The sequence below is a fragment of the Patiria miniata genome, unplaced genomic scaffold (assembly GCF_015706575.1).
Source record: "Patiria miniata isolate m_02_andy unplaced genomic scaffold, ASM1570657v1 HiC_scaffold_29, whole genome shotgun sequence".
Lineage (NCBI taxonomy): Eukaryota > Metazoa > Echinodermata > Asteroidea > Valvatida > Asterinidae > Patiria > Patiria miniata.
Genome location: NW_024037068.1, coordinates 20602468 through 20621017, shown reverse-complemented (window position 1 = coordinate 20621017; position 18550 = coordinate 20602468). Strand labels below are relative to the sequence as shown.

Genomic DNA, 18550 nt, shown 5'->3' with positions numbered 1-18550 from the left:
AAAAGCAAACCCTATTCCAATTTTTGGTTTGGAATTTTTAAACAGAAAAATGAAAAAGCAAACCCTTTTTCATTTTTTGGTTTGGAATTTTTGAACGGAAAAATGAAAAAGCAAACCCTTTTCCAATTTTTGGTTTGGAATTTTTGGACAGAAAAATGAAAAAGCAAACCCTTTTTTAATTTTTGGTTTTGGATTTTTGAACAGAAAAATGAAGAAGCAAACCCATTTCCATTTTTTGGTTTGGAATTTTTAAACAGGAAAATGAAAAAGCAAACCCTTAACCAGTTTTTGTTTTGGAATTTTTGAACAGAAAAATGAAAAAGCAAACCCTTTTTCATTTTTTGGTTTGGAATTTTTGAACGGAAAAATGAAAAAGCAAACCCTTTTCCAATTTTTGGTTTTGATTTTTGAACAGAAAAATGAAAAAGCCAACCCTTTACTAATTTCCGTTTTTGAATTTTTGAAAAGAAAAATGAAAAAGCAAACCCTTTTCCAATTTTTGGTTTTGAATTTTTAAACAGGAAAATGAAAAAGCAAACCCTTAACCAGTTTTTGTTTTTGAAGTTTTGAAAAGAAAAAAGAAAAGCCAACCCTTTACTAATTTCCGTTTTTGAATTTTTGAAAAGAAAAAAGAAAAAGCAACCCCTTTACCAGTTTTTGTTTTGAAATTTTTGAACCAAAAAAGGAAAAAGCAAACCCTTTACCCGTTTTTGCTTTTGAAATTTTGAAAAGAAAGACAAAAAGAAAACCATTTGCCAGTTAACCATTTTTTAATTTTAAAAAGAAAAAAGAAGAAGCAAACCCTTTACCAGTTACCGTTTTTTAATTTTAAAAAGAAATAAAAGGAAAAGCAAACCATGTACTGTACACTGTTTTAGAGTCTGTGTTCAGAAAAAGAGACAACGCATCGAGTTACAGCATTCCGTTTTTGATGCGTATAAAACAACATCGTCAATTGTTTTTCTTTGTATACAGTTAACATTATGTAAATAAACGCAGCACACTCATATCTGTTTCATTTTGTTTCTCTGAAACACAAACAACTAAAAACTAAGACAACGTTTTCTTTGCCAAAACAAAAACGAAAAAGGGTAACCGGAAAAGGAAAAACAAACCTGTTACCAGTCTAAGCCCAACGAAACCCGAGTGCGGCCGAGTTCGTCAGAAAGTGTCTCGCGGCTGTTTCCTGTGAAAAAAAACCTGTCCACGGGGCATGGCGGGAACTCATGCGCGACCACGGGCATGCACATGTTTACTGTACTTGCTGTAATTGCTCTCTTTAGGCCCCCTACTTTGTCTTATCATAGTCACTTTTGTGCTGTTTTTGTGTGTATGTGAAGAATTGTTTGGAATTGACAACTTTGTTTGTGTAGAGGGACTAAATGCCTTTCTTTAAATGAGGAAGACATGAGACTAGCCGTATTTTTCAGGTACGTATTTGTTTTTAGGCTTACTTGTAGTTTTTACAGTAAAACTTCAAACAGCGCAGCTGCAACGTATGGCTTTGACCTTAAGTGAGCAGTCTGCTGAATGGGAGGGGGATGGCGATGATGCCAGGATGAGGGCGCGTGACGTAACCCCCACCCGTAGAAGAACCAAGTTCTGTACCTTTTTCTTAACATTTGTATTGTTTCGCCAACTTGAAGCAAAGCTTGTTTTAATTATTATTTCTTTCTTCTATTTTATTATTTAAAACCAGGACAGTCTATAATATATATTTTATTTATATAAAAAAAATCAGTACTACACCGAGCCCAGGCCTATGCCCTAGTACTAAAAGTATGAACAATAATCTATGCTATGGAGCCTAAATATTATTTTCGAATATATTTCCTACACTTGATTTTGATTTGGTTTTGTAGAAAAAAACTACAACAAATGATTTAATAGTTTTTATGTAGAGTCTGTTGGAATCGGCGAACCAAATAAAAATGTATGCATGTTTTTTTTAGACTGTGAGTGAAATGTAATTCGCTTTAGTTTAAGTGTGATTATTTTTACATAGTTACCCCAAAAAGGGCAGAACTGATATGATTAAAATGCTGTCAAGTCACATTTGTCTAAATCTTTTTTTGTGTCATTATTTCAATCAAGGCATGTGGCAATTATGATTTCAAAAATTGTGATATTTGAACATAAATTGAGCAGTATCAATGTGGACAAAACAAAAATCCAAATTTTAATGACAATTTCCTGTTCAGACTATACGGTCTCTAAAAAGAAAAGCGCCCTTGCATATTTTCTAATGCGGTTACCTAGGCCTAATAATAACAAAATAATTTGTTTTGTTTTACCTAGGCCTAATAATAACAAAATATTTTCACATGTTAAATACCATTTCAAGTGAAAGGGGACAGCAGTGATATAGCCCGGGGCCTGGTTGGGCACATGCATGCCCCTCATAAACTTCCAGCACCACCAGGTGTCCGCCCCCAACAAAAAAGGACGTGTCTTATGTGTCCCTTCATAAAATGCTTCCTATGCCGCTGGGGGATTTTATTTTCCATGATGCCTATAAATCATACATGTGTATAAAGGAGAACCTTTAAGGCCCCTCCCTTCCCAGGCGCAGATCCAGTGGGGGAATTAGAGGTCACTCCCACCCACAGCTCTGTCTTGATTTTTTTTACAATAGCAATTCATGAAAAATAAAAAATTATAAAACGAACCCCTTCCCCTCCCCCTCCCCCCCCCCCCCTGTGACACCCCAAAAATGTTAGCGTTTATATCCGCCTACAAGCGGACGGAACAGCTGGGTATAAGGGGGTATGTGTACAGCATTCTTTGATATTGTTAGTGTTCATAATGGTCGGATTTAAACAGCACCCCAATTGAAAGTATGGTATCCCCCCCCCCCCCCCCCACCCATTCAGCAGACTGCTCTCTAAAGGCCATAGCCATATAACGTTGTAGCTGCATGCGCTGTTTGAAATTTTACTGTACAAAATTAGGCCTAAACAAATACGTACCTGAAAATACGGCTGGTCTCATGACTTCCTCTCTAAAAGAACGTTGATTACTCCCTCTACATAAAGCAAAGGTGTCCATTCCAAACAATTCCTCACACAAAAAAGAACGCAAAAGTTACTATAATAAGACACGGGGCGTAACTAAGTTTTTTCTTTCCACAAATTCAAAAACAAAAAGTGTAAAAGGTTTGCTTTTCCTCTTTTTGGTTCAAAAATTTCAAAACAAAAACTGGTAAAGGGGTTGCTTTTTCTTTTTTCTTTTCAAAAATTCAAAAACAAAAATTGGTTAAGGCTTTGCTTTTTCATTTTCCTGTTCAAAAATTTCAAACCAAAAATTGGAAAAGGGTTTGCTTTTTCATTTTTCTTTTCAAAAATTCAAAAACGGAAATTAGTAAAGGGTTGGCTTTTTCATTTTTCTGTTCAAAAATTCCAAACCAAAAAATGAAAAAGGGTTTGCTTTTTCATTTTTCTGTTCAAAAATTCCAAACCAAAAATTGGAAAAGGGTTTGCTTTTTCATTTTTCCGTTCAAAAATTCCAAACCAAAAAATGAAAAAGGGTTTGCTTTTTCATTTTTCCGTTCAAAAATTCCAAACCAAAAAATGAAAAAGGGTTTGCTTTTTCATTTTTCTGTTCAAAAATTCCAAACCAAAAATTGGAATAGGGTTTGCTTTTTCATTTTTCGGTTCAAAAATTCCAAACCAAAAAATGGAAATGGGTTTGCTTCTTCATTTTTCTGTTCAAAAATCCAAAACCAAAAATTAAAAAAGGGTTTGCTTTTTCATTTTTCTGTCCAAAAATTCCAAACCAAAAATTGGAAAAGGGTTTGCTTTTTCATTTTTCTGTTACACAGACCATTTACGTATTCAATATGGAGGCCACTATTGTTAAACAAGCCTGGATGACTCCATGCATGGATGCATGGCAAACTGAAACCAAACAACGTCATGTCAACTTAAAAACCCCAATCGCATGTGGTGTTTTTTTTCTGGCTGAAGAAGCGAAATCGGAACATCAGACCAGCTTAGAAAACTCCCATTTTGGGGAGTTTCATCATTATTCTGCGAAATTGTCCACCATCAATTTCATGTACGTAGAATTCGACAGTACGTTCTGCTGGAAAAAGGCGTGTGTGTACTTGCATATACATGTTTAATAGTACCATTATGAGAGTCAGATCGGTTCAAATACCCCCTCCCCCCCCCCCCTTGAAAGTTTCCAAGGTGGTGTAATGGTCCTGTCCCCTATCCAAACGCACCTTCCCACTTGAGGTTGTCGACAAGCAAATAGACTGCCTCAGACCTCAGTGATAAATCTCCAAGCTCGCAGTCCTCTGCACAGTTTCCACCCTTCTTTGTTTACAAACCCTCAAGTTCATGGACTCAAAATGATCTAATACTGGAGAATTTAATGCAAATTGTGATTTGGCCGGCGTAGGCAAGTCCGGTCCATTTTAATACAGGCCTGCACCCTTTAAATCCTGCGTGCACGAGGGACGCTATCATTAATCTGATAGGGACGCTATCATTAATTTCTGCTGGTCGGTTTAATAATTATTCTGTTTGAGAGACTGACACTATCTTTTAACGGCAATCATTCAACATAAGTTAATGTTTTACGGCACGTTTCCATGTGTTTTATTAACGGCCGCGCTGTTTTGACGTTACCTGTTTATATAGATGACATTGGCATTTTTGTCACACTAAAATGTCGAACAAAAACTAAGATCATTGGGTATTTCAATCAATGGAGTATAATTATTAATATTTCGATTAGCAGTAGTCACTTTCTTTTATTCTTTAGGAAGAAAAATAATGAGATTCATATTCTCTTTATTCTCTTTGTGGCTTGTATTCTGCATAATACTCTTTTAATTGTTAAATATTTATGTTAGTTTTCCCACAAACAAACACCATATATAGAAAAGGTAATTTATATTCAGGTCCTTAAAAACCTATAAAACTAAAAGGTTACAAGAGGATTTGACTATTACTAAAAGATATATAAATATTACTTGCTTTTAAACTGGTATGGGATCAGTTACCCCTGATAACGTTATGTGCTCTTTGGGGGCGTCGTACATTTTGCATTGTAACAAACGTATACCTTTCCCTTTTTGAACACTTTCGTAGGCGAGGCACATCGGGATAATGTTTTTTTGGCAATTTTGGATGAAATCATCAAGGCAGGAGATTGCACATTGAATCTGACTACATATTAGGTCATAGCCCTCAGTAGTTGAGTTGTACTGCTCAGGTATTCCAATAAAATCTCCAAAAACACAACTTGATTGTTTTGTTATTTTGACAATTTTTGGCTGCAGTACAGTGTTCGAGACCATTTTACGACACTTCTTGGAAATACCTATATCACAGAACTTCAATGTTCAGTCAAGTCCGATTTGGAAGGGAAAAAACTCTCATATTTCCTCCGACTGTAACGTCAGTGTACGAAACAGTCGGTTTCTTGGTATGCATGCAGTAAGATTTGTGGAAAAAAATCATCTTGATGGTCTCTGAAAGATCCCAAAAGACCCTGACCCCATAAAAATCCATACATTGAAATTTTACTTAATTTTGACTGGGAAACTTACAAGTAAACATTAATTAATGATCACAATTACTGAGGTCTCGAGAAACCTCGACTAAAAATGCTTCTTGGTGGCATATCTAAATTAATAGAAGGGAACATATTTGCTTAATTACAGTCATTAGAAGGACTCAGCTTTAAAAAGCCTTCGCTAATCTTTGAAAATAAGGAAACTACATTTCTGTGTTTTGATGAACAGGTTCCGTTTCATTAAACCTTATTTTCCTCACTCGTCTGTGGTAACAAACGCCCTCTACAATTTCCGTATGTATCTCATTAGTCACAAGGATGTAGTCTGTAAAGAGTTTTCTAGATGTGTTCCAACTGGAAAATCTTGACAGACGTCCAGTCGGCTACGGCCAGCTGCTGCTGGCCAGCACAAACCTTGATGTTCATCGGGTAGTGGAGATCCCGAGCTATACAGCCGCGGAACTTTCCCTGGGCGTCGTAGTGGTGGATGTGCCCAGTATCGCTGCCGTTGTGCATGGCCAGGAAGATCCCCGAGCTGTAACAGCACACGCCGGTGCAGTACTCTACTCGTTCGTTGGCCATGCGCGGCTTCAGGCTGAAGAGCGTCACTCCCGCGTCGACGTCGACCGCGTCCAGCACGCGTCCGTCGGCGCCGCTGACCAGCAGCCTCCCGGTGGCGTTGTCGATTGCCAGGTAGTGGGGCGGTGTGTTCACCGGCACGGTGCGTATGAGCGAGCCGTCAGCCGGCCGGTGCTCCGTTAACACCTTCCTGTAGATGTCGCCCACCACGATGGTGCCGTCTCTCTTGACCACGATGCTGGCAAGGTTGACGCGAGTCTTGCCCACCTCGGCAGCCGGCACGGTGGGGAAGTCAAACAACAACGTCTTGTCGGTGCTGAAGACTTTGACGTAGTTTGTGGTGTCAATGACTATCAGTTGGTGGTTGAAGGTTGCTACATCAAACGGGTCTGAAAATGGCCAAAGAAATCCAACAAATCAACAATGACTTAACCTCAAATTTAAAAAGGAACTTCGTACTAACCTCAACAATTTGCCTAGGTAGTATTCAACAACTAATACGCCCAACCATGCAGGAAAATAGAAGAAAGGACTACCTCTAAACTATGCCTTTCGGAGCACAACGAATTACAATGGTTCGTTTTAATGACTGATCGTCATTTTTGATCGTTAGGTTATAAAAAGAAACCTCATAGACATGTTCGTTTTTGAGGCAATTTAAATAAGCTGAGTGTCCGTGAACATTTTTGTCCTTGGTGTAAACGTTTTATATTCCGATCCCGTATACACTTATACAAGAAAGATATTGATTTCTACATCGAAACAATTTTAGCACTTTTTTTTTTATTATTCAACCCCTTGCATTGCTAAGATTTCATACTCACAGTCTTCAGTTGGAATAGTTTGTTTCAGCGTCCCGTCCGTACAGCAGATGACCACTCGCTTGTTCCACTGATCAGCCACCGCGATGTCTCCAGAAGGTAGAGCAGCAATCCCCCGGGCGCAGCTGAATTCCCCCTCGCCGTTTCCTTCCTTCCCGAATTGCCGGTATATCTCCCACTTTCCTTCCATCACCAGGTTGCCCAGGTTGACGCGGCCGTCGATCTCGTTGCTGCCAGCGAACCTCAAGAAGCCCAGCCGGGGATCGATCTTCTGCGTCTTCTGGTTGCTCAACTGCTTCAGCTCCTTGCTGATGGTGGAGTGAAGCGAGAGGAAGTCGGTCTTAGATGCCGTGCTGGAGAGATTCCGGGCCGTCGTCAGTGAGTGTTGTATCCGTTCTTTCTTCTCGTTGACCTTGCTCGCGTACTCCTGGAACTTTGCCGCCCGGTCGGTTTTGATCCTCTGGACGTTCTCGATCATCCGGGTCTCCTCGGCGGTTACCATGGCTCTCATCTCTGCTGCCCTCCTGTTGATATCTTTGACAGCTTCCTCGCTGGACGCCAGCAAGCCGGCGTTCATCTCGCTTGCGTTTTCCACCGACTCTTCCATGACCAACACCGTGTAGTGCAGTGCGGGAAACAACTCCCCCAGCGACTGTTTGCGGTCGGCGAAAGCGGTATTGATGTCCACGAACGTGTGCTTGCGGGCTTGGCTGTGGTCGACCAGGGTGCAGTCGTGGCAGATGAGCTCCTGGCAAGTCTCGCAGAGGAAGGCCAGTGTTTCCCCGTAGTGACGACGGCACTTGGGTGCGATATCCAGCCGGGCCTTGCTGACTTCTACCACCCCGTGCTTGATCTCATCCAAGGTGGCGATCGTGTGGCTGGACAGGGCGGCGAAGCGTGTGTGGACTTTCTCGCAGCCGGCGCAGAGGTACAGCGCGCAGTCCATGCACCGGGAGACGGCTGTATTGCCGGTGTCTTCGCATGACCCGCAAGTCAGCTTGGTGTCACCGCAGTGCGCCACCTGTTCCTGCATGACGATCTCGTCGATCAGTCCGATCAGGTAGACGTTGGTCTTGAGACCGTCCACGCCGGTCGGGAGCTCCGTCTCCTGCCGGCAGACTGGGCAGACGATCCGAGGCACCTGCTGGGCCTGACTGCTGGCGGGCTTCAGCCGGGGAGAGCTGGACGTCTTGTGTTTCTTGAGACAGTCTGCGCATAAGCTGTGGAGACAATCCAGCAGCTTGGGTTGGTGAAATCTTCCGCAACAGAGGGCGCACTCCAGCTGGCTCTTTTTACCATTTTCCATACTCTACTTCAGTTTCTACGATAAAAAAAAACAAATATATGTATCAGATTTCAGTGTAAGATTGACCAATTGGAGATCTTGTCAGGAATGGTTTTGAACCGCTTTATTTTTCAACAGGAATAAAATAGCGGAACGTGAGAGTCTGAAATATTTCAAAATAGAGGAAATTTCCTTTCATTTGTCATTTTCAAAAAAAAAAACCATTTTCTTTCTTTAGTCCAGATCTGTTGTTCCCGTATGTAGAAAACATGGCACAGATCTGTTGTTCCCGTATGTAGAAAACATGGCACAATTATAAGAGAGTGACGGTGATTGCAAACATATTTCATTCTAAAATCGATCCTCATCTGTGGATATTTACAGTCAGATTATATCAAGGGGCTGAAGGGGTGCGGCCACCTCCCTCGCCCCCTACAATTTTAAATGTGAAGTGATTGATTTTTTGATTAAATAATGTTTTCTTAACAATAAGGTCCTGAACAAAGATATGCTCCCATGAGTCAGAAAGATCCTCTATCCGTTTCTTTGCACCTCCATGTAAAATATATAAATTCAGACACAGTCAGTCAACAAAACATAGGGTATCCAAAACATTTCTTCAGTGTGAGTCACAAAGACATTGACCGAGTTAGACACACAAAAAACGTTTAAAAGATAGTCCTGTGTGGCTCGATCTATGAAAATAGAATCGGGATAAAATAATTGCATGTCGTTGGCTATTAACTGTGAAAATTCCACGAAATTTCTTACTCTTACTCACGAGTTATTTCTGTTTTTAATAGAAATACCACCAAAAAAATACAATAAATACAATGAACTAAAACCTGCAAAGGCAAACACAAAACCCATCATTCTCAAATCATAAAAGACCTTATTTATTCCTCATATAAAAAAAAAACAATCTCGTTAAAATGACTTCTTTTAGTCAAATATGTTTCAGTACATCCATACATAATTTTTCTTTAGATGAGTGGACGAACATTGTGGTTTAATACGTGCTTTATTGGTGTTTCCAAATTAATTGCTTTTTTTAAGAGGAACAATGATTAATCTCGGTAACTCTTTCTTAATCATTATTTTCATGGCGCCGGTAAGCACACGATATTCTGTAAAGGAAACCGCTATTTCACGGAGACTGTAGGCAGTAAGTACAGCAACAGATACAATGTATCTCGGGAAAACATTGCTTGAATTAATAACAATAGAAGTATCCGTGAACGTGCAACCGATCGCACCACCACGCCGTAAAGACCTAATAGTGCGGAAGGTTAAGAGCACTATTTTGCTCTTGTCAGCACAACTCTTCTACAGCAGCGCTATGTATTTGCTACCGGTCAGTTGGCACTGACCGCAGTGTAAGCCTATGCGAAAATGAAACATTGAATTAAGAAATAAAATATCTGACTGCTTCATGGCTCTTACCTTAGACTGTGTTCACCCGATGAGTTCGGTATCATCACCACAAAATCATTGAAACTAAATCAGCTAGACTCGATGTTCTTATAAGCTGAGCCAGGACGTGATTGTGTCTGCAAAACAAATTAATGTGATTCGAACCGAAACTGGGTATAGGTGCAGACCACGCGTCAGCGGGTGGCAAACGGAAGGCAGAGATGACTCGCTCAAATTACTGACTGGCCCTAAATGTTTAGCAGACTAACAGGGCAAAGTAAACCTCTCTTTGCTCCAGATCTTTATTCACGAGTCGGCCACATTAAATTGAAAGCGAAGTAAACTCTATAACTCAAAGACTACAATAGTAGCTGGTCGAGGTTTTCCAAAAACGGGGAGGGCGAGGATGTTGAGGTCCAAAGCTTCTCAAGAGGGAGAGGAAAGAGTTGGATAATAATAATAATGATAATATTTTATTCGGCAGATTGACATATATACACACAATTACAATAAATACATAAAATTTGATATCAAAACAAAAGGATATACAAACAATAAGAAACCAAGTAAACACTACACACGAAAGACAGAACGTGGACAGTGCGGGGCTGCCAAGGAGAAGAACAAAAGTGAAACAAAACACTGTCGCCAATAGGGCGTGTCTCTCCAACCCTGCACAATGACAGACACATAACACAGACCAAGCACACAACAATTAAAAACACCAAAATTGCACAAGGGAGGAAATGTCCAAGGATGAAACGCTACAGACAAGGCAAAAAAGGGGTCCGCTCATAAGTCCGACGCCTCATAGGTCAGACGCCTCATTAGTCCGAAAAATGGCATCCCCTAACCAAATAAAGGCCCATAAGTCCGACGCCTCATAGGTCCGACGCCTCATAAGTCCGACGAGGCGTCGGACTTATGAGGCGTCGGACCTATGGGGCGTCGGACTTATGATACGGCCCCCAAAAAGACCAGAGACCTGAAGCAATGAATACAAAATTTTGCCTAGCAGGGACTATAGACCTTATTCGTGGCGGCCATCTTACAGGTTATATTTTATTTCAATTCAGTTACAATGAATGCAAAAAAGGTTCACTCATACATATCAAAGCAAAACTTAAGGCGGAATTAGAGGGCAATGGTTTTGTATCGCGTGGACAGGCATGAATAAACCCCGTTGTGCATTCATTGTTAATTGAATAAAATAGAAAAGAACACCCTCTGAAACACATGCAACGCAAAGTCTATTCTGCACAATTCCATTTTGTCTTCGCGTGAGCGTCGGGCGCCCTCAGCTGTCCGTTCGAGAGATCTTCAGAGTGGTTTCGCTCGTACCCCCGCCCTGCAAACAGGGCGCTGGTAAGGGCTGATGAGCTTCACAGAATCTTGTGAAGGAAGTACAGATTGACCTTCGCATGCAGCTAACGCGCTACGCATGATGGGCACCGGAAGCTAGTTTGTGTGACGCGTTCTACGTCACAGGTCACGCAAATAGATCAAATGAGAGCTCAAATGACGTCAGCCCTTACCGGCGTCCTGTTTGCAGGGCGGGGGGTACGAGTGAACAGAGTGGTCTCCCCAAGTCTCCTTTTTTTTACCGCTGACTGTAAGTCCATCTTGCGTAATAATAATCGCTCATGTGATAATCAGGATAAGTGTTAACTTTAGCAGACCATTAAAAAAATCATGGGTGTAACATCCACACACACACACAAACCGATTACATTAATTACATGTGTTTTCAAAATGGTTCTACTCAATGGCATCGGTTTTATTAGCAGGCGTTTGACTCAATTTTCGTTTTTCAATTTAAGCAATTACGAATCTTTTTCTTACTTCAGAAGGAAGCTTGTTGTCATTTGTAAACCAATATTGAGTTTACAGTCATAGATGAATCAAAATTGCTATTCGAATAATAGGCAACTTCATAAATGCTAATATCATTTCCTGTTGGCTGTCGTAACAGACTGTATGACTCGACAATGTGTGTGGTGTGTGATGACCTCGTCCCCGGGACTTACTTTTTTAACCTCCGTTCCTTAGTAGGCCTAACCCCTGGCAGGAAACCTTGTTTCCTGTATCCCGATTCAATACCGCAATAGCAAGTAATTGATTGGTGATATTATTTCCAAAGTGTATTACGTGTTTTAACGTTCATTGTGAATGATAACGTCCACACCTTCTTGAAAATATCCTCCTTTTCCTTTTGTTTTTCTTATGGACTTGCGTAACATTCATTCAAGAAAAAAAATCGAGTTTTCAGATCTCACGCATCGATGAATTGGTCCGTCTGTAACCTGGACACTGCATACAAAACCACACTGATTTAAAACATATGGGCAGGTACCAGACTATTCCGTACTAATTTGCGTGTACCATTACCAGGGTGAGAGAGCAGATAGTGTGGGAGCGTACTGCTCTACACCATGGGGACGGCGGTGGGAAAGGAGGGCATTTCCCCAGAAGTCTGGTATAAACACAGGTCATTATGACGGAAATGATTTAATAGTTGTAATCGTGCTGCACAAATCGGAGACGGGAAATGACACTCGAGCGGCAGTCAAGGTTGGTGACCTCTCGGTTATCACCGAGCTCATAATGCATTAAAGATGATACCTTCTTGCTATTAAAAAAAAATTATATATAGTTTTCTCTCCAAACGAATTTTCGATTTGTATGTTTTGTTTTAATGGGAAAAACTACTTGATTCCAATTTGGGGCGTCTGCAACCCTCTGAAAAAAGGAATTTCATTTTGCGCACAAACGAACCCGCACTGACAGAGCCGATTGATTGTCTGACAGCTAATAATACGATTTTTGTGGAGAAATAAATCAATAACTAAACGTTGAAGGATTGATTGTTTGTCGTTTGATGTCTCATTCAAAAGTGAAACACTTTTCTATTTCCAGGAAAAAAAAGCAATTGAATTTTATTTTCCAGGTGAAAATTGGTAATAGAATGGGGAATCTATCTTTAAACACCGTACAAAAACGATATCAATTTACGACCTTTTCCTGGGTCCAAATTACACGCTCAAGTGGAACAGACAAACTGACCTATACTCCTGATGCCATTCGTCCCACGTTTTTATCAAAAAGTGTATGCGTCAACGATCGAGGTCCATAAACATTTGTTGATTGAACTTTAAAAAATGTAATGGGCGTTATGCTGCACATCTTGTTGGTACTGTTAATTTGACAAGAAGGAAGAGAACATTCCATTGTAAGGTGAGTATTGGGGCGGGGGGGGGGGTTGACATTATGGATAGCTCCGACCATAATAGACTTATGAATTGCAGTGTTTAATTTTAATTTAAAATTGTATTCACCTTTCTTTTCGGGCCCATATGCAAGATTATTATGTATGGGCGTCGCCAGGATTTTTTCCAGGGGGGGGGGGGCAAAGCAAATTTTTCCCCAAAATTCCTTAACTTTTTCCTTATATTCTCAAAAAAATTTCGAGCGTGAGCCTGGGAGCATTTGCCCTACCCCCCCCCCCCCCCAATCAAATTAACAGCAATGTGGCTTCGCGCCTCTTTTTCCTTCCCCCCCCCCTTTTTTTTCGTTTTTTTTTCGCCCCCTTGGCAAAATGTCTCTGCCCCCTCTGAAACTGATAAATCGAGAATTTGTTGAGAAAATACAAGACTTTTTGTAGGAAGATATGTTTTGCCCCCTCTAGAAAAAATCCTGGCGACGCCCATGAGGGCTGGTACAATACCCTGTGAAATTATTCCGCCTGAAATGGTATCATTCGGAAGAAAACAATCATACAAGGTGGTTTGAATAAGAGTGCCTGCGGTTGTTGTTTTTTACGTGCGTTAGCAACCGAATCCAGTTACGTGGACCCAAAAAATTGTGCAAACGTTTTCTGATTCTCAACATGTAGAGTATCCAGAGATTCTGGAATTTGTATCCTTGTTTCAAAACGCTCCTTTTGTAACCAGAACTAATTTTCTGTGCTGAAATTCGGGCTTAATATCCCTTACACAGAGATGCCAACTTTACAGACTACAAAATAGTACTGATTCTTCCTGCAAAGAGTAATGCTAATGTAAATACATAGGCCAACAGTCAAGTTTAAGAGTAACCACAGTACTTTTCAGAGTAACCACAACGTTGGCGTATAAACTAAACCATAACCACTGATTTCCCATGTAAACAAAAACTGGATATCTCGTTGGCCATTCCGAGTTGTACAAAATAGTGCATAGTTTTTCACTGTTTTCTCGAAAGGTGTAAAATCCACTGAGCTAAAATTTCAACAGGACAGGTTTTGAGCATTCTTCTTTGGATTTTGAGTGGTGTCATTATTGGAAGCGAACAAAATCCACGAAAAACAAATGCTTTAACCCAGAATATATTCCATTAATCTTCAGGTGCAAAGATGGCATCCTTGGAAGACATCCACAGAGAAAAGAAGGCGGATGCGAGACAGCCGAGGTGCAACAAACACGATGAGTTCAAAAGGCTTTACTGCGAGACCTGTCAAGAGTTGCTCTGCCGGGGCTGCGCAACCCAAAGTCACTGTGAACCGCAGCACCGCGTCACAGACGCCGGAGCTGCCTCCAGCGACTGCGAGCCGACAGACTTCACCCTGCTGTCTTCCGATTCAGAACTACGGCAACTCGAAGACTCAGCCACGTCTCGGGCCAGGCGGGAGCTCGAGGCCGCGGTGACTGCGAGCCTTCAGGAGGTGGAGGACACCGCGGATGGCATCATAGCAGACGTCCGCGCCGAAGCGAGTCGGGTGTCTGAGCTGATCAAAGCCGTCCGACAGATTCGCCTCGGAGCATTCGATGAGAGAGCGAAAGCCCAAACCGCTAAGCAGCGCAACAAACAACGATCACTCCAAGCTGCCGGTGAGCTCTTTTGCCTTTTGCAACAAGGTATAGCCAATCACAGTAATGCGAAAAGTTCAAAGCAACTCCGTGACCTATTAATGCTGATTTGTGCTAGTGTCAGAATGGCCTACAGTCCTCTTTGTACCAGACTCACTGACTCCACTCACTGACTGTCACTTGTGCATAAGACTTTCTTAATTCTAAATCAACTCTTGGCCCAAAAGATGAACTAGGATTAGGCCTACCCTGTAACGCCATTGAATGGGTGTAATCCAGCCCACTATGTGGGCCATACAAAATGACAGGATTTGTTAGTGAATAGCCATATTAAATCGATTGAAAAGAATGTTGCGAGATCTGGTGTTAGCTTTGACAGACTTGCCTTGTCTTGTTAAACACTTAAGGCCCGAATCATGGCAACATACATGTATATGCCACCTTTTCGCCAAAATGTAAATTTTCTCTTATATTGTGTCAATTCAAGTGTGTTTTCAATGATATGAATTTCTTTCCAATCCAAGAGTCTGGAAAAAATTTCGGGGAAAGTAAAGTCCGAGAACCATACCGTTTAATACCTCACGCATGTTCATCATGGTCAGTGACTATACTTGGTTTCAGGAAAAGTAATCGAGAATGGTGGTGACAAAGATGAAGAGAGTGACCCCCTTGATCGCCGTCCCGCGGTCAAAAGCAAGGTCGAGGAGTCGCCAAATCTCTCCGAGATTTATCAGGGGCTTGCCTACGTCAGGTTCCAGAGAGGGCCGGGGCTGAGCGGCTTCTTTCTTGGCACACTGCGACTGGAAGCCAAGTGGGAGCTGTGCTGCGAGTTTGGCGAGCAGGGTCTGGGTCCGGGGGAGTTCAACGGGGCTCACGCCATCGCCTTCCTGTCAACGGACCGGATCGCCGTGGCAGACTGGTACAACAAGAGAGTTGTGATCTGCGGCACTGACGGACGGATCATGAACACCATCCTCATCAAAAGCAGTGAGTCTTGTGAATATTCTATTCGCTTGGCTCAGAATCGCTCGGAATAGAAAATAAGGCTCAGGGTTCAAAAGAATGACTCTTTTAAATTAAAGGCTTAAGGATCATTTGCATTTATCCCCAAAGTATCCTTACGGTAGACAGATTAATTATCAAAAAATTTACTTGGATTAAAGATCGTAATGGTAATAAACATCCTGTGAAACTATTCCGTCTGCCCTGCTGTCATTTTATAGAACAAATCAAGAAATTTAGTTGATTTCCAACAAGCAGTCAATTGACCGATTTTTGGAAATAAGGAGTGCTGTTGACGAAATCGTGTTTGTGAAAAACCCTTTAAAACCATTGGTTATGAAGAAACAAATGTGTTAAAAGGTAGCAGCAGTTTCAGGGACAAACTCTACTCACTACTTACTGCACATCGAACATGACGGGTATTGATTCTGACCTGGAATTTCTTAGAAAAAAATGCGATGAAGCGCAAACAAATGCAGGCACTTCTCATTTCACATCAACACCTCTGACTTTATAATCCAACAAATCAAGTAAATCAACATGATGACGGGATTGAAGTATATTTATGTAAGATTGCGGATGCACCATACAAAATGTCCAACTCTAAAATATACATGTGGTGCTGAAAAGAGTTGGTACTGGTAAGGACTCAACATTTCTAATGTGTTCTGACCGTCATCCGGAGACAGTCAGCACATACTGAGCGAAACGTTGAGTACCCTCCAGGCAGGCTGAAACAACAGGAACATTAAGCAGTAAAAAGCTTACCTATAACATTGAGAACTTTGTGTCTTGTGTGACGACTTTTCAGATCCTCGTGGTGTGGCAGCCATAGGAGATCAGATAGCGATTGTGGACACGTCGCCCTGGGTAGCCATGTTCAATCGCGACTGTGAATTTGTCTCAAAGTTCGCCACCGTGCTGCAGAGCAAGGACAATGCCAAGACAGACGTGGACCTGCGAGGCATCGCCGTCACGAAGGACGGTACCCTCCTCGTGGGAGACGCCAAACAGAACGTCCTGACGGAACACAGCCCCGACGGCACGCTGATAGGGTCAGCACCGGTCAGCGTGCGGCCCAGCTACCTGGCAGCGGACGGTGGTGGGAGATTGATGGTCATCAGCGGGGGAGTCCAGGAGGTGCATGTCCTCCATGGCTCCACTCATCGGGCTTCATCCAACACCACAGTCACTACCACCACCACCACCACCATCCGACCGTCTATTGACGGCCGGCCGGTCAAGCACAGCAACGGCGTCTGCTGCGACCGTTCCGGATGCGTCTACATCGCAGTGGACAGCGGAGAGGGCACGGGGCACATTCACCGCTACCGCTCGGATGGTAAATTTCTGGAGTGCGCAGTGCAGGATCTGTGTAACCCGTATGGGATCGCTTTCACTGCTGATGGGCAGCAGCTGGCAGTTGCAGACTGCTACTCCGTCAAGTTGTATCGCAAGGTGTGATTGTATTGTAAAGGCCCCACGCAAAATGACGGTCTTCAACCGCATAAAGTGCTTATGTCAACTGTACAACTAAATAAATCTCTTTTGTGTAAGGCCAAAAAAAAAAATGTTCGGTCTCTGGTCAGACCAGTTCCGGAATTGACGTGGCAACGCGGCTTTTTTTTTATTTTTTGCTCTTTTTTTTTCAAGCTCGGATTGTACAGACAAGGTGGGGTACTATTTTGCTTTTTTGGTGTCCTCATGTACATTGGTGTCCTCCATAATTTGCCTTGGTGTTTTCGATCATTTGCCTTGGTGCAATTTCCCATTCCTTGGTGCTCTTTGGTAAAACAAATTGAGAAGGTGCGGAAATAGAGGGCGCTGTTGGAGCTACCGCGGAACATTTTGGGGAAAAAAAGATCGACGCGCATGATTAAAATCGACGTGCGCGCTGACCAGAGACCGACTTATTTTTTTTTTTGGCCTAAACTTAAAACTTCAAATCAATGGAATAAAACCTCAAGTCACATATCTTGGCCTATTTGATGTAAATTCTTAGACTGCGTCAGCTCCAGATGTTAAAAAAAGCACAGGTGACTCTAGGGGGCACCATTCAAAAAAGGATGACTATTATTTCACATCCCTGCAATATAAAAAGTCGAATTCATGAAAAACGGTCGATTGACGAGTGATATCTTAGAAAACAAAGAATATCGGCCAATTGACAAAGGTATTGCAATTGTATCTTGCAGGTAGGATTATTCTTGATGTAGGCTTAATGGTAAAATGTGGGTAGGCATTACATTCACTGTGTGGACTTCCGAACAAAAGAGGCCAACATGAACCAGGTAGAAGAGACGTTGTGTGGACTTGGGCAAGTCCACACAGTTTTCACAAGTCCACAAGAGTTTTCACTGTTTGGGAAAAATGAGTTTTTTCACTCGTTTTTCTTAACTACACAAAATCAATGGAATGTCCACACTTGGTATGTAACGTATACATGCGTGTGTACGTGTGAAATATGTAAACACCGACAATTGTGGACTAGGGACAAAAGAGTTAGGGCACAAACAAAGGGTCCACAATTGACCGACAATTCGTGTACAAAACCAATGAGAGCTGTTGCTAAAAAGTTAAGAGTACAAACAAAGGAATGAGGATTAGGGACAATGAGGGGTCCACAATTGCCGGTGTTGGCGGGAGACTTCAAGTCCAAAGAATTGATTATTGGAGAATCATCGTTCCAAAGATTGTGAACTTTGATTTGTTCATGTCGTATGATAGCACAAAAATCTCGTACGAAATGTAGGTCGAATTACATTTTAAACTTAGTAGCAGTATTGGGCAATGATTTGCGTTCTGTGTGATTCATACATGTAGTGATTTTCCAAAAGAATTTTTTTTTGAAATCCAGTACGCATTTTGTAAAATTCTGCCACCATAAGACACCTTTATTCAGTTAAATATAGCTATTTATACATCAAAATTGCGTGAAAACAATGCATATTCTAATCGGTGTAATGGAAATAAAAATGATATCATTTGTTTCTTCCACGGAAATGATATATGAAAGGATAAAATTCTGTGCTGTATTCGAGTCCACAATAAGCCCAGTGTGAGTCATACTCTCTAATGTC

The 18550-nt window shown here is 41.7% G+C and overlaps 2 protein-coding genes across 2 annotated transcripts; one reads left to right on the top strand and one right to left on the bottom strand.

Moving 5' to 3' along the window:
* Positions 1-5855: 5855 nt before the first annotated feature.
* LOC119735543 (E3 ubiquitin-protein ligase TRIM33-like) lies at positions 5856-9752 on the bottom strand. Its single transcript, XM_038209278.1, has 3 exons — positions 9655-9752; positions 6930-8247; positions 5856-6494 (listed from the first exon to the last, which is right to left on the bottom strand). Exons 2-3 carry the CDS (start codon positions 8230-8232, stop codon positions 5866-5868), a joined length of 1932 nt encoding a protein of 643 aa, XP_038065206.1. The 5' UTR covers positions 8233-8247; positions 9655-9752; the 3' UTR covers positions 5856-5865.
* A 4262-nt stretch (positions 9753-14014) lies between these two features.
* Positions 14015-17024, top strand: LOC119735249. Its single transcript, XM_038208953.1, has 3 exons — positions 14015-14489; positions 15090-15455; positions 16282-17024. The coding sequence occupies exons 1-3, from the start codon at positions 14015-14017 to the stop codon at positions 16932-16934; spliced, it is 1494 nt and encodes a 497-aa protein (XP_038064881.1). The 3' UTR covers positions 16935-17024.
* The last annotated feature ends 1526 nt before the right edge of the window (positions 17025-18550 follow it).